The sequence below is a fragment of the Enoplosus armatus genome, chromosome 3, assembly GCF_043641665.1.
Source record: "Enoplosus armatus isolate fEnoArm2 chromosome 3, fEnoArm2.hap1, whole genome shotgun sequence".
NCBI classification, from domain to species: domain Eukaryota; kingdom Metazoa; phylum Chordata; class Actinopteri; order Centrarchiformes; family Enoplosidae; genus Enoplosus; species Enoplosus armatus.
The window spans coordinates 13,925,717-13,941,600 of NC_092182.1; the positions used below are offsets into that span (position 1 = coordinate 13,925,717).

Consider the following 15,884-nt stretch of genomic DNA (forward strand, 5'->3'; position numbering starts at 1 on the left):
TCTACAAGCAAACCAATTCTAATGACCGTGTGTTCACCAGTTAGTTCATGGTTTTGTCAGTTTCATCCAGATCCTGTTTCAAAACTGGAGCAGTAAAAGGATAACAGTATAATCTGAATAGAAATGTACACTGCTGGATCACAAGAGGCATTTTAGGGACCCTCACCCTCAGTTTGGGGTGTTGAGGAGTCAGGATCTCTTAACATATGAGAGAGGTCGCAAATTAAACTATTGACATCAGGTCAACTCAGTGAGAGTAAGATATCATGCAGTAAAACAGATAAATGTTTTAAGCCTGAGTAAAGACCAGTGAAGTCTCCGATTAAAAACAGCCCTGAAACTTGGAGCTCAGCTGATGTGCTGAATGTCACTGACACCTTGTGGACAAACTGCAGTCACACAGTTTGAGGGGCTGGTTTCCACCAGCGCAGTCATTATTCATGCTGCTCATTGTCTCACTACAGTATTTCCATGACGATATTTGCATATGAAGACATGCAAATGTATGCTGTGTTGCATGAATGAATGGGGCTCTTCTTCAACCCCTGCTAAAAACGAAATCGACTAAACGGTCTGCATCTGGTCTTACTATGAAAAAATAACTGACTGCATTGAGGAAAACAATCTCATCACCAGGTCCATTTAGTAGCTGTTGTGGAGCTGTCGGTTATATCACATGACCTTCATCAGCAGATGGAGTTTGCCTAGTTGTCATGAATAGATGAGGGATTGTCTTATTTTTTTTCTGGGCTCTTTCAAAGAGGTAGAGAAATTAGCTGCCTGACAGTAAAAAAAAATGAGTGAAGAGAGAGAAAGAAATGTGTCCAGTTCCATGATTTAAAGATTCTTTAACATGGATAAAAGTATGCTAAAAGTCACGTTCTTTAAAGCTTGTACAGGAAATAAACTGTTGTTTAGATATGTTTTAATAGAATCATCCCTTTTTCCAAGTACAGAAGTCAATTTCAATCTCATCCAAATGTAATTAAGTCGAATAAGATCTTTTAAAAGGCAGTTTTCGCTCAGAATTCAGATGACAGCTGATTAAACCTTCAAAAGAGTTTAAAATGTTATTCTTGGTACAAGATGAGAAAAAATTACATTTTAATAAGAAGCTGACATTTTAGTTGGCGGCACCTCTGAAGTAACTTAATTGTAACAGAAGTGAGTAATTTTAGATTTAAAAAAACCAAGATATTACTAATTGCAGGTGCTTTGGTCAAGAAAATGCTAAATTATATAATATTTAAGGAAAAGAGCCTCAAAAATCATGATCAAAAATGTCAAACTGACACCACAGAGCTACCAAAAGTAAAAAGTAAAAGTACTGATAATAATGTATATTGTATCATTGGATTACAATTATTGATGATTTAGGAGGGGCTAATTTTAATTACCTTTTCCCCTCAGTGATCAAGTAAGTATTATCTTACCTATAATACTGCATCATAATTTATTTGTTAATTATATGGTCTAGGCTATTACTAATCCGAATCTGCAAAGTAACTAGTAACTAACGTTATCAAATAAATGTAGTGGAGCGACTACAGTGTATTATAAGCAATTTATTAAATGTTATATACAGCTTATGAATGCTTAATAGGGGGAGTCAAAGTAAAGTGTTGCCCACCTGAGTAGCAGTGTTTGTAATGGTCATGTAGTTACTTCAAATCAAAGTATTTGTTTTTTTGTCCACTACGTGCACAGCGTGGCACATCAACAAGAAATGAAGAATAAAATAAAAAAAATAAGAGCAAGAGTAGTTTTTTACTGTTTTTATTGTTGCTGGAGGCTCTAATACAATATGAATCATAAGCTTTACAAAATAAAAACAAAACAAAAATACAACAAAAAGATTCCCCTCCAAAATGGAAACGGTCAAAGGTTTCCACTGAGACACAAAGACAAAACTGTGACCCCCAACAAAGACAGACTAGGTGAGGACAGAGAAAAGCTGAGTAAGCAGAACAGAGGGGAGGCAAACTGTCTTTTATACACAGTGTAGGGGGTTGGATTGACGACGTGGGTGTAATCACCCAGTGATTATAACAGTCCATCCCCGTGTTTGATAAGTCTATGTTTCCACTCACCGCAGCCCTGTGCTCCCACACAGGCTCACATGCATGTGGACAGAGTGGATTAAAGAGTAAAAACCTTCTAACACAAAGCGAAGGCCGCTCTCGTGTTCACACTGTTTACATCGCCCAGAATAATGACAGTTTTACACGGACAGTAATAATTTTATACAAATATATTTTTTTGGGGGGGGGGTGTCGTAGACAAAAATAGGTGCAAGAAATAAATTTGATGTTTATAATAACGACAGCCCCGTGGAGCCTACACCACCTACAGTACAGTCTGTGTCCGTCTCCTGTCACAGAGGAAGAGCGGGGCCAAAGATCGCTCATTTGAAACTGACCGAGGACACGTCAACTGTGAGAACATCAGGGATTATTACTACAATGACCCTCACACTGTAAGATTATCATTAACCGTGGTAATACTATCATCATATTCATAACATGGGATTGAAGAGACAGAGAGAAGAGAGAGGGGGTGAAGAGAGACAGAGGGAGCGTGAGTGAATGGCTTCATGGCAGATGAGATGCAATGAAAACAAAACCAGACAGAAAAAAAAAAAAAAAAACATCAAAAGCTAAGCATTTTCTCCTTTTTTGTTTTTTCCACAAATAAACAAGAGTGCAGCACTGAAACAGGCATGGAGGGAGAGGCGTAAAGAAACAGAGAAAAGATGGCAGAGATGAGGCGGAGAGAGTGAGAGAGACAGAAGAAAAAAAACAACAACAGTAGCATCTCTAGCTGTTATGCTTGCGTTTGAGTGCATCCACCAGGTCGACCCTCAGAGCCTCCTGCTTTGACTTGTCAGCCAGAGTCTGAACACTCCTGTGAGGGGGAGAGACAGAGAGAGGAGAGACAATCAGCGTGTGCGAGATCAAACGCGAAAACAGCGTGAGAGACAGAGACGGGAAGTTGCTCCAGCGACAGAAACACACAGTCTGTAAGTTCAAAAGAAAAAAAAGCAACTGAATCTCTTTAAAAGTATTAGTTATGTAGACACACTCTTCTTCTCTGTTGGGAGAAGATGGTGAGAAATACATATTACCACACACTAAAATGTATACACACTGCAAACATGGAACATTACTGTCAGGCAAATTAAACAGTTAGTTATTTGTTGTCATGCAGTTGAATCACGTGCTTTACCTGCCTGCAGTGTCTTGTAGCAGTGTTCACCATCCTGAACTATGACGTTATTCTAAGATGCTTAATGAACTGAGAATTTCAGGTTAGAAATTTTCACTCCATTTGCTGTAAGGGGTGAATACTTTTGCTAATCAGATTTTTCTATTATTTTTTATGTCAATGCTTTGCTTTCACACCCACACACACACATAACGCGTTTTCCAAAGTGCTACGCCCAGAATAAACACACCATTTGAGAAAACCTTATTAGGGCAACAAACTGCTAAACATGGTGGCTGCTTTGAATACTCTGACATGGTTAGTGTGTCGCTCCCTCACAGTGACCGTCTGTTACAGACTCAAAGGTAAACAAAACCTGCACATGCCTACACAGCTGCTCCATCTTCAACACTCTGAGGATGCATGCAAATATGTTAATGGAGCATAGTCTCGCATACACAAACACACGCACGCACGCACGCACGCACGCACGCACGCACGCACACACTTTCTCTGATTTGTATTGTTTTCTACTTTACTTTCAGCATCGTCTTGTCGTAGATAACAGCTGAATTATATTAAAGAGCCTCCATTCCAGTGGATTAAAAAGAGTTACAAGTAATATAACGTAGTAAGATGCAGGTCATCCTAAACTATCCGAGACTATGAAAGTATAAAGTAGTTTTAATGCTTAAATCAAAATAACACATCAAAATAATACACAAAATGTTGAATTCAGTTTCAAGGTAACCGTTTTATAAAGTAAGTCTCTGCCGGCAGATCTGAGATGGAGCATCAGAGAGGAGCAGTGGGGGATGAGCCACATTTTCCCTCTATTTTCTACTTACCAACACACACATATATACACACTCAAACACATACACACACTTCTCCATGCCAGGTTGCAGGTTGTACCTCTGACCCTAGTCAATGAAGATCTGACGCTGGGTGAGGACCTGCGACAGCTCCTTCTGGAGCTGCCGGTACTTTTGGTTATCAGGCAAAGACTCAATAGATCTGGAGCACCGAGGAGACGCAGCAGGGGAGGAGAGGGGACAGGAGGACAGACAGTGAAAAGAATGGCAGTGGAAATGTGGGACAAAAGGCAATAATAAAATATGATTGGTAGGAGAGGTTGAAGAGAGGGACAGGGGAAGGAGGAGGTGAAGTGAACACAGAAAAAATGCAACTGAAAACAGCAAAGGTAGGTTTAAATAAAATATCATCTAAGAAATGACAGAAATGGACAAAAGAGGTAAGAAAATGGACTGGTACGATTGGAAAAAACAGTATCTGCTGACTGGAAGTACTGTAAAAGGAGAGAGGGTGGCCCAAGTCATCCAAACAACTCATGTATTGTTACCTTAGGCCGTTGACGATGTCCTTCGTCTTGCCAAAGTAGATTTCATTCAGTGTGGAGCGAATCTTGTTCTCCATATCCTGGAATGAGAATGAAGACATTCTTAACTTTAAGCACGATCCATTTCTCTATTTTTCAACGACTACATTCTTAGAGAATTGCTTTATTGACTGGATTTGGAGGTGTGTGAAGTTTGCTGAACGTGATGCACAGTGACACTGGCTGGGCTAAGGTTTTTCCATCACTAGTGTTGTACAATGTGAAGTTGGGCAACTAGAGACTAATCTGGGTTGAAGGTGGAGGTAAACAAGCCGCCATTACTGTGATGTATGTACAGGATTTTACTTTTTAAGTGATTTTTCATGAAAAAAAAATCCAGAAGATCCTATAGAACTCGTTACATGTTGAAATCCAAATGCCATGAAAATAAAAAGGTCACAATAATAGTAACAAAATTAAGCCCAGTCTTAATAGACACCAAAACCACACTGACTAACGGCGGCGTTGCTGGAGAGGACAACACAGGTGAGTAGAATCACAGCTTTATGGTTAAAAAAGTTCACGACATCAGCCGTCATACTGACTTCAACAAGGCGGCCGATGTTGGCAATGTGGGGTGAGGACTCTCCAACTGTCTCATCTTTTTCCATCTGTGAAAAGATGAAACAAACTGAGTTCACGGACGACTACAGAAAGGCTGGACGTATTGGCAGCGGTTCTCTGTTTAGCTCCACACCGTACCTGTCTTGTAAGGCTGCCGCCCAGGTTCATGGTACCAGAGCCGGTCTTGGTTGTCTGGAGCCACAGCATGACGGTGGAGGTGAGTTTGTAGTGAGCAGTACGGCCGCTGGACTTCTCCTGCTCACACAACAGACACAACAAGCAATGAGATAATACTCTGGACAGCGATACAGTGTAAAACGTTCCAGTTTAGTTTAAAGATTTATGATGGTTGACAAATGATTTCCGCTCTGGCCAAACTCATACTGTGCACTCAGGGCATAGTAATAATTTACAAGACAAGCTTCATTTGTGAACATTCATAGCAGGAATTCAAACATTCAAAACATGTTTTATGAAGGATGTACCTGTTTTAAAAAGTCTCCCTATGTTATTGTTCTATATGTGTACCAATTGTGAAATAAGTAAAATATTTTTATTGCTACATGACATCCGCTTGACTTTGATGTTTGTCTATTTATAATTGTTAAACTTTTTTTTGTTTGTTTTACTTTTGGAACTACATGGAAGATGCAATTGTAATGTAATCTCTGTTGGCAATATGTACAAAGCTGAGATGAAAAAAAACCAAAAAGACTGAGCAGGAGCAAGTTCACACAAGTTCAGCTGACTCTCACCTGCACCTCCACCACATGGATGGAGTCCCAGCACCCTTTGATCTTCTTGGATCCATCCCCGGCCTTCTTGATGAGAATTACCCCAGCGAAGCCATGATCCAAGTCCCAGAGGTACACGGAGGACACACCACCCTCAAAGTACCTTAAAAACACAGACATCAGAGGTCACAAGAGGGCGACGCTGACCGTTTATTAAAAACATGCTTGGCTGGTACTCACAGATCTCTGTACTGGTCGAAGGCATTATTGGCTTCGACCTCGAGTTTCCTCAGGCGAGCTGAAGGCATGGCACCGTCTTCAATGGGAGGCTCATACTTATTACTCCACGGGGATCTGATGTGTTAAAGAGGACGACAGAATTCAGTGTTAATATGTATCTTAACTAAATGTTAAGAAACCCACTTGTGTCACTGTCACTGTTCTGGCTGGTAACCTTTTTGAGACAGTAACATCTTCATTTCTCAATTAAACACCATCTTTGGTTTTGTCTCTGACATTTGCCCTTTTCAGACATTTCTGGCTTCATTTATCTGCTAAAGCGATGGGTGTTTGTCATGCTGACATGGGTTTCTTTTACGTTATTGTTCCTTATGGCTTCTTTTACACATGACAGTATATTAAGGGAAAATGCTACAATGTTCAAGCCATATTTGGCCCCTGATCTGACATGAGAAGGATGTCCTCATTCACAGTATTTTCTGGTTTATTAAACTGGTTTTATTTTATTTGTTCAGAAGAGATGATGATAAATGTATTACAGTGATCTCAGAAGGTGAAACAAGACATGTTTTACTTTGTGCAGCTGCAACCTTTATGTTAAACCCGACGGCATTCAATTCAGACTTACAGACAGAAAGTAATACGGAAATGTTCTAGGACCTGAGATTGCTTTTCACCCTGCCTTCCAGTGTGGCCGCTCGAAACAACTATAAACGCTTATGATTTCCAACAAAGTCGGACAACACACCGTACAAACTTCTCATTTTCAAGCATAACCCGACCCTTACTCAAGGATTAATATCAAACGGTGTGTTGGAGAGTGTCAGTATGCTCCAAAATCATAATCAAAAGGAATTTGTGTGCAAACTTCATCTACAGTCTAATCTGACTGAATTCACTATCCATTAAAAACCAGCTAAAACATTAGTTTCAGTCACTGTCTGTGGCCTATTTTCCAAAGATAGAGGAACTCATCATAATATCATAATGATCATAATGTAGTTGATGTTCATTGTCCATGACTGAAGAGCAGTTATGAACTCGACCTGTAGGAGTCGCCGTCTCGGTTGTAATCACAGAGCAGATAGTCTTTCCCCACCACCTTGTCCCGGGCGATCTTCAGGGGCTGATCCACAGAGGAGAGGAGGTCCTCACACAGACTGGGCACCTGGACACAAACACGGAGAGAAAAAGCTCAATACAATAACACAACATCTTCTACCACTCAGCATATCAAAGTATCTGTGATGTGAAAGTTAAATTCCTCAGACACCTGATTTGAAAGTAAGCAAGAGACATGAGAACAAGCTATTCAGACTTCCTGTAACAGATACCAACTTAAAAAAACCAACTTGCAGGACTGTGGAGGAACAGATTAGACAGCAAAAACAGAGGTAGCCTTGTATTTGTTTAATTTTAGGTCAAAAATGAACTTTAAAGTTCTTGTTTCATCTCTCACATTTCAGCTTCAGTCAATAAGCAGAGGTTACTGAGTGGAGCTGGAATAAAATATCAATGGGAAACATAATATCTAGAGGATAAAGGGGTACAAATTACTTCTCACAGACTGACATGGACCACCCCCTCTCTGTGTCCTCCTACATCTGAACACAATGGAGGCCCTGTTTCCCTGAAAAAGCCCCCACACCCCTGAACACACCTGGCAGCCCAGACCGGGTGAGACAAGGGAAGGGAGGGGGGGGGGGGCAGAGTGTGTTGTGGGAGAAAATGGAGAACAGAGGAGAGGAGATGAGAGAGATGTGGGACAACCAAGAAGGAAAGAGGTGATTTCAGGTGATTCTGAATTGCCAGGAAGAGTTCGAGCAGAGATGGTGGAGCCAAAAAGTGCCTGGCAGTGGAGGTGATTGACAGCCGCGATAATAATCACTAACAACCGGACACAGTGAAATAGGTGAGGAGAGAGCCGATTCCCGGGGAGAGGGGGGTTAAAGGTGAGGGAAGAGGAAGGTGAGCAGGTGGGGGCCGGCTGGAAAGGAACGCATACACCCACAAAACAAGGTGCCAAGGAAACACTGGTAAAAGTGTTATTTGATTTGTGTCTGATTTAGCTTAATTGACTCAGCTGGCACTGCTCTCGGCCCATATAATTTGAAAATAAGAAGTGTTTTTTAACAAAAACTATAGGAAGGAAACAAATTATTAATTTACAGTCAGAAATTTAAGATGATTCAGTGTTGCAGAATTTAGAAAAATATGTGACTTCCACTCCGTGTACAAAAAAACACTGCTCAAGATTAAATGCTATAAATAGCTTAAGTTACGAAAATAACTGTCACACTTGCATAGTATGAAACAACATTGTAAAAATGAAACCACAGAAGGCCACACATACACAAACACACTTCTCATGCTAACAAACACGCTATAGATCTGTTGACGAACAACCACAAAACAGAAACCAACTGTTGACCTGAAACAAATGCGTTCACAATACATTAGTACAATTGCAATTTAAGTGTAATTAGGTTTTATGACTTGATATCTTTCTTGCATTCAGCAAAAATTAACCCCAAATCTGATCAACCCTGAATGACTTAAAGTAATATATACTGTGTATGTCAGCGCGTCAGCTATGTCTGTAACGTCTTTGCTTTGCTTTTGTTTTTTCTTTCTATGTAAATTTTGACACTCAACGGTAAAAGGAAAACTCCCAAGAGCTTCAATGTGAGTTTTTCCCACCAGCTGTTCACAAGTTAGCTACTAGACTGCTGAGTCATCAGTGAGACTGCAAACCTATTAGACTGTACTACAGAGGGACTGACAACTTTGGAATAAACTAAACAAAACAGAATATTATTTACATGTCCTCCTCAAAAATATGTTACAGATCCCTGTGGTGCTTTTGGTTTTAAAAAGCGTATGACCAACATATTTTGTGTTTTGTTTGTTAAAACTACATGAAAACAGGGATATCTCTGTGCTCACCTCAAATCTCAGCTTAAGACGTATACGTACGAACATGATTTCATAACATCACAAATAGTTTGAGAGGCAATTGTGGTGCAGTTTATGACTTATACAAGTGTGATGTGGAAACCTGAAACCTCCAGTGCACCACATAGTGAGAAATGAACAATAGTAATATATATATATATATATATTCAGATTCTGGATTTTTCTATGGAGGGGGATGGAATCAATCTTCTTTAAAAGTTTTTTCTTATTTCTAACAAGGTTATTTAATTTTTTTGTGGGAAAACCACATCAGACACAAATTATTATTCAAAGCAAGTGTTTTTATATTTCTTAAAACATGTCTGGAGGGGACACAGCCTGCACCCTGTGTGTAAGGAAATCTGACATCTGATAACTCACCAGGTCAATGAGGTCACTGAGGTTCTTCTCGATCTGCTGAGGAGGCAGACGCCTCATCAGGTCCAGGGCACAGTCCAGCTGCTGGTCATTCTGAAACACACAACCAGCAGAGACAACGTATAAACACTTATTACACTGAACTGTCAGATCATAGTTAAACACATCAGCTCAAAGCTTCACAACACAGCAGCTTTGCGCCAGTCTAAATCGTTTATGTCACATACAATATTTAGCTAGTTACTGTATGTCAGCATGTTGCTGAAAGTGTGTTGTGTGTCAATTTACAAAGTTTGAGTTGGTCTCCAAAGATGAAATGAACTCAGTGATGATGAGAAGTGATCTTACCATGTTTCAGACAAATATAACACGCTGCTCTGGCAGCAGTTTTGTACCAAATAACAATAAGCAATTTGTGAGGCAACATGACATAATTTAAAATTGTTATTTTGAAAGAAAAATGATGACAAAGACATAACTAACCACACAAGAAATCTATAGAAACTGGTATCTCTTTGTTGCTAAATGCAGTTGACATAATAAAAACTTTGAGCGTAAAGTGAGTTGAATACATACTAATATAGATTTTGACATACAGACTCGTATAAACTCGTAAAACCTTCTGTAGTGTAAAAGTGTATGTCATACCGGCTGCGTTCAATTGTTGATTTTTATACAACTGACAATACTTGGCTCTGTGTTTTTCACTACAGTTGAGGTAGAAGACAACAATAACGTTTTGTTGATTTTATCTCAACTTTAGCAAGATTGTACAGGTGTGCCACATCTCTAAACTGCTGCAGCTGATTGACAAGCTCACTTGAACTTCAGTAACATATTCATGCGGAAAGTTTAAGACAGAGTTTGGTCTAATCCAGTCTGAGTCTTCCTGTCACAACAGTTGTTCACGGACACTTCTCTATTCATGGACAAAACACTACAGGAGAATTCCTGAGGTGCCATCTCTCTCTTTATCTGAAGATAATGAGGCTTTAACAGCCTGTTAGTCAACTCAAGTGGGTGTCTTCCAAAGTTAGTCTTTTTAGTACAAACTTACTCTTCGTGTTACTATCCTTCTACTGCAGCTCAACAGGTTAACAGTTTCCAGGAAACACACACACTTTTGTAGTAAAAAGACATTGAAAGATACCTACTTTATTTGACTAACTCAGACTGCTGAAGCTTCACATTATCTCCAGATAGACTTTGAAGTATACTTTTTCACAGAATGACGACTGTGTATTTTGTACCTCATTGAAAGCCCATCAAGAAGATACTGCATCTCCTACTGGCCAGTATGAATGGGAGGAATGATTACAGCAAACACAACCTGTCGCAATTGTTCGCACTGATTGTTTAAAGACAGACTTGAAAAATGGTGAACCTGTCCTTTAAAAGGAAAACCCCCGCTATGCTAATAAAAAAGCTTTCAAAACTGAATTGGCTCACTAAGTTTAAAGCAGGCTCACTTTAAGTGTACACTGTGCAGCTGTATTATGTAGGAAAATATACGCATGGTTTGGATTAGGACTCTTGGCATGCTCTCTATGAAAAAAATTACCACTTCAAGCTCCTTCACGTCTCCAGAACAGCACAATGATGAAGGCCTGCTACATTCTGTATGAGGGTATGAGAGGAGTTGTTGTGCAGGAAATTGTCACACCCTTGCAGGCAAACTCTGCTAATTCACTGCGAGATTACAGACACAACATTTTCAGCTTGGTAGACTGAACTGCACTCATGATTTGTCATGTGAGAATTTGCAGTGCAGAAAATCTGTTGGAGATGAAATAGTGATTGGACCCCAAATAGGCAAAATAGCAAAAGTCTCAAATTGAATCGCACAAAACTGTTCTGTAAGTAAAGCTTGTGGCATGCCTGACTAAATTCAAAGGGCAGGGAAACACTCTTGAACGGAGCACAGGTGGCACATTAGGTGTTGAATTGCTATTAGCTAATATTCAAACAGCAGCGGGCGGAGGGTTAGGGTAGCATTTTTAAACATGGATGAGTCATACTGAGGTGAACTACAAAGGTGCAACACAACGATCATTCAGGCTTTGATTTAGCCTGAAACCCCTTCCACACAGACATCAGTATTGCAGTGACAAAGGCATGATCCCTCATCGTTTTCCCACTCAGTGATCACTGTCAATTGTGTTGTCAAGCGCAAGAACAAGATTCAAAGCAGAATAAATGAAGTGAACAAATGGCTGCTTGCCATCAAACTAACTTCAGCCTGAAGCCTGACCTGCAGTGCAGTGTTGAGTTTTTTCCTCATACCCTATCGCATCTGATTGGGCTGTCTCTACTTTTCCAAACTCAGACGGTTTTCTGTTTTCCCCGACATGTGAAGCTCTGATCAATCACTGCAAAGCAAACATACAATGTGATTGATCAATACACCCTCTGAGCTGAATCAAACATCTCATCTCTGTATCAATGTAGCTACTAGATAACAGTCAGGTACTCTCTTATTCTAGGTGGGAAATCCACGATTTAATCTGAAATGCAGTAGCTACATTACATCAATGCAACTCAAAACTGCACAGTCTACATAACCAATGACCCCCCAAATCAATTCAGACACTTCAATACGGCCTGAGACTAACTGAAGCCCATTCCTTATTTGGTTACATGTTCGAGTTGTTTACTGAGGCTTGTTTTGTTATGTCCTTGGTCACTCAACACATGTTTGATAGTGTGGTCAATGTTCCCATTAGACTACAGTTCCTGCAGCTAAACATTCCTGTATGTTGTATCCAGTAGGAAACATTCCTCTAAAAAACAGCCTGCCTTTTTTACAACAACGGTCTCTTTGTTGTGCAGCTGTTTTAGGATAAATGAAATGTAAAATATTTACTTTTTCTGTAAGCAGGCTTTAGTTAATTAAGACTAAATGAAGAACTTTTTCATAATGACAGCCATACAAGACACAGAACAGATAGGACTGCATAGCATAGCCTTCCCCAAGGGGTTTCCCTCCCTTAAATATGCAGTGAGCAGCAGGATATTAGTGAGCTGGGGAGGACAGACCAGCCACAACATGAAACTCTTGGGAATGTGTGGGAAGATGGTGTGTAATAGTAGAGGGACAAAACCCGTTTCTCAACTAACCCCAAGCAGGTAGCTGGCTAGGCCACAATCCTTTTTATCTGGGCATTATCAGACAGCGTCATTAAAGACACCTCACATTGTCCATGGTGCTACTGAGATACCAGTCTAAACATATTTCATCATGACTCTGGTAATTACAAAATGTTACAGTATGTGAATTTACTTTAACACCAGTGTTATAGAACTGCTTTTACAAACCTAGACCAACTTACATTCTGATCACTTTCAACGTATCATTACAGCCGTTACTATTATTCTATTATACTACTATACATAAGAAATTCACTAATGTGTACCATTACAAACAGAAATGTGCTCATGAAGATTGAAGAAAAACAGTTTGCAATGCTCATCCAAAACCAATGGGAAAAAGGATGCATTTACATTGGAAATACTTTTAAATAATTTGCAGCACATTAGCAATAGCATTTTGCACTGCCACATTATACCAGTTTCATTCACCTCCCTTTTAGATGTCAACAAAACCCTCCGCCTTGGCTTATCTATGAAGTAATTCCTCTTAAGTGCATAAACCTAACAGAGCATACTGATGCAGCTGCTAGCTGGTCAAAGGACAATGATGTTACAAAGTAGAGAACCCTCTTTCCATAAACATTTTCTTTAAGGGGGACCCTGAACATAACAGACAGTTCTAGGCAATGTCTCCCATGCCATGTCTGCCCGTTTTAAAATCTCTCTCAGCTGATGAATCAATCTGCTCCATCAGACACCTGCGCTCCTTGACGCTGTGTTTACCAGTGCTCCTGTCTCCGTGTAAACACTAGCTCAGACCAACAACCCCCAGGGTCAGCGGAGAGCAGTAAGGCTGGGCCAGCAGGATGGATGAGGTGAGGCCGAGGGGAGTGGGCGACTGAGGAGAAAAACCAGCTGCTCTTCCCAACTCAGGCACAAGACAAGACATGTGGAAGCACTACAAAACACACTTATATACACACTTTATAAACAGAGTGAAAGCACAAGATGGAGCTCAATTATGCTAGAATAGTTCAAGTCAAATATTGTTTTTTGTTATGCATAAATACATGACCAATTACAGTGATATTACTGCCATATAAGCTGAAGGGGTAAGAAAATGTTCGAAAACAAGCACTAAGAAAATATCAATTGCTGATACTATTTGTAGGGATTATCAGATCTTATCATTTACTAGAGAAAACATTAAGTCATGATCAAACTCGCTAAGCAGGAAAAATTAGCAGAGTAGGCTGACAACTTGTCATGGTTAGGAATAGGAGGAGCAGTCTTATTTTAGCTACAGGCAACCCGGCGCTTGACTATTTTAGCCTGTGTGTGCGCGTGTAGTGCACGACCATACGTGTGTGTGTGTGGACATTACATTAGGACTCCTCACTAATACTATTCACGAACTTGTGTCAAATCCAAAACATCCTGTGCTAACTTCACGCCTACGGGGCATCTAGCTCGGCTAACAGCTAGCCACTAGCTAACTAGCTGGAAGAAACAGCTGCTAGCTTAGCCACGGAGCTAATTCATTTGTATCCGGTAGGCAGAAGTTTTGCAAACAGTGCAAGTTAGATATGCATCGGTGATTTATACACTTGGACCCCCTGCTGCTGCTGCTCCTCTCAGGTTACCACCCAGCTAGCGTTAGCCTAGCTTAGCACCCCTAGCCGTTAACGCTTAGTTAGCAGCAGCCAGCAGCCCCACCAAAACCCTCTTACCCCGTCCCCATCTCTCCCACCAGCTCCACCGCGGCCCTTACCATATCTGCGGCGGTCTGTGGCGGTCTCAGCGGGGCAGGGGCGCACGATTTCTCCGATGACTGTACACCGTAGCTTTACTATGGTTTAACAAGTCGCTCCTCTCGTCTCTTGTTGTGTTTCTAGTTAAGATGTTTTGTTCGCCTCTCCCTCACTGAACCCAGCCCTGTCAGCGAAATTCACTTCCTCAACCGGGCTACAGGAAGGAGGCTGCAGTCAGAAAACAGGCCCCGGTTGCATGTCCGGGTCACTCCGGGCTTTCTCTGCATCAGCCAATAGCGAAGGAGCAAGAAAGGCATTGCCAAGTATGGAAAGAGAGGAGTGGTGCAGTAAATATGCAGTCAGAGAGGGCAGTAGATATACAAATACACTGATGCAGCTGTAAAGAAATCCTCGCTTTACCAACGATGTCTGGAAACTGCTGTAAAAGCGATGTGTTCACTACCTTAAACAAAAACCGAGAGAGTGCCTTCTGCTCCTTTCAAAAACATTTTTTAACTATCAGAAATTAAGCATTTATATATTATTTATTTATTTTATACTTTTTTTTTATATTTACTATTTTCCACCTTTATTTTTGTTCATATGCTTTTTATACATACATACCTTCTGAAATATATTCTATGGTCAAGTGTAATTATCATTATTTAATTATCATAACAATTAAGTTATCAAAAAACAATAATTATGAAAATCTCAGTCAATATCGCAAAATATAGTAGGCTATTTATCTATAAATAAGTGTCACTGTTATTTGCTCCTCACTTTCTATTTTTATTTGTATCCAACATTGTCCACAATCCATATGCTTTTATTCTATACCCTTAGGTTAATTGTATTGTTCTTTGTTCCATTGAATATGAATGTTCCCTTATTTGCATTATAGTCATAGCAAGAATGGTATTCATGTAGGCGTAATAATGAGTCTACTGATGATTGATTTGATTTCTAACACTGCTGCTCACACTGATAATCAACACCCAACTTTCACCTGTCCTTAAGTTCATTGTCTTGGTTTGGTGGTGTTCAGGATGAACTACCACTTTAGTGACAGTCTCATGCAGACTCATGACTTTGGATGGCAAATGCACGACTAGTTTTCATGGAACAAAATAACAACCAGAAGTACGGTTTTTGTTTGTTGACTGTAAAGGTATAAAGTAATTTCTCCCCACTTCCAACAATGGGTTAATGTTTTACTGTATCTCGGGGTTTAACTATTGTAAGGTGTGTTATGGGGAAGTTACCCATGCAAGTGTACTTCCATGTATTTATTTATTTATTTTCATTTGTAAATATTTCTAATTTATTTCTATCAAAGCTACATGACATTGCACAAATGTGCTTTCTGCCCTGAAGCTGCGCGTGCATCCTGGCTTGTTTGTAAATGGGAAACGGGCCTGTAAACCTCACCAACATCTGTATATTATTGACTGTGTGTGGGAAGCAGGACCTTGACTTCCACCATCCAGTCTGCTGGAATTTCCTAAAATGAGAAATCCAATGTTAGTGTTACTATGAATGCATCAAGTGTCAAATTATACGAAGGTG

At 40.1% G+C, this 15,884-nt stretch overlaps 1 protein-coding gene across 1 annotated transcript; it reads right to left on the reverse strand.

The window, feature by feature from the left end:
* Positions 1-1,760: 1,760 nt before the first annotated feature.
* Positions 1,761-14,528, reverse strand: capzb (capping actin protein of muscle Z-line subunit beta). The gene is made up of 9 exons (XM_070902660.1): positions 14,336-14,528; positions 9,478-9,567; positions 7,188-7,309; positions 6,142-6,255; positions 5,923-6,064; positions 5,306-5,422; positions 5,149-5,214; positions 4,568-4,644; positions 1,761-2,904 (listed from the first exon to the last, which is right to left on the reverse strand). The coding sequence occupies exons 1-9, from the start codon at positions 14,336-14,338 to the stop codon at positions 2,817-2,819; spliced, it is 819 nt and encodes a 272-aa protein (XP_070758761.1). The 5' UTR covers positions 14,339-14,528; the 3' UTR covers positions 1,761-2,816.
* Between the last annotated feature and the right edge of the window lie 1,356 nt (positions 14,529-15,884).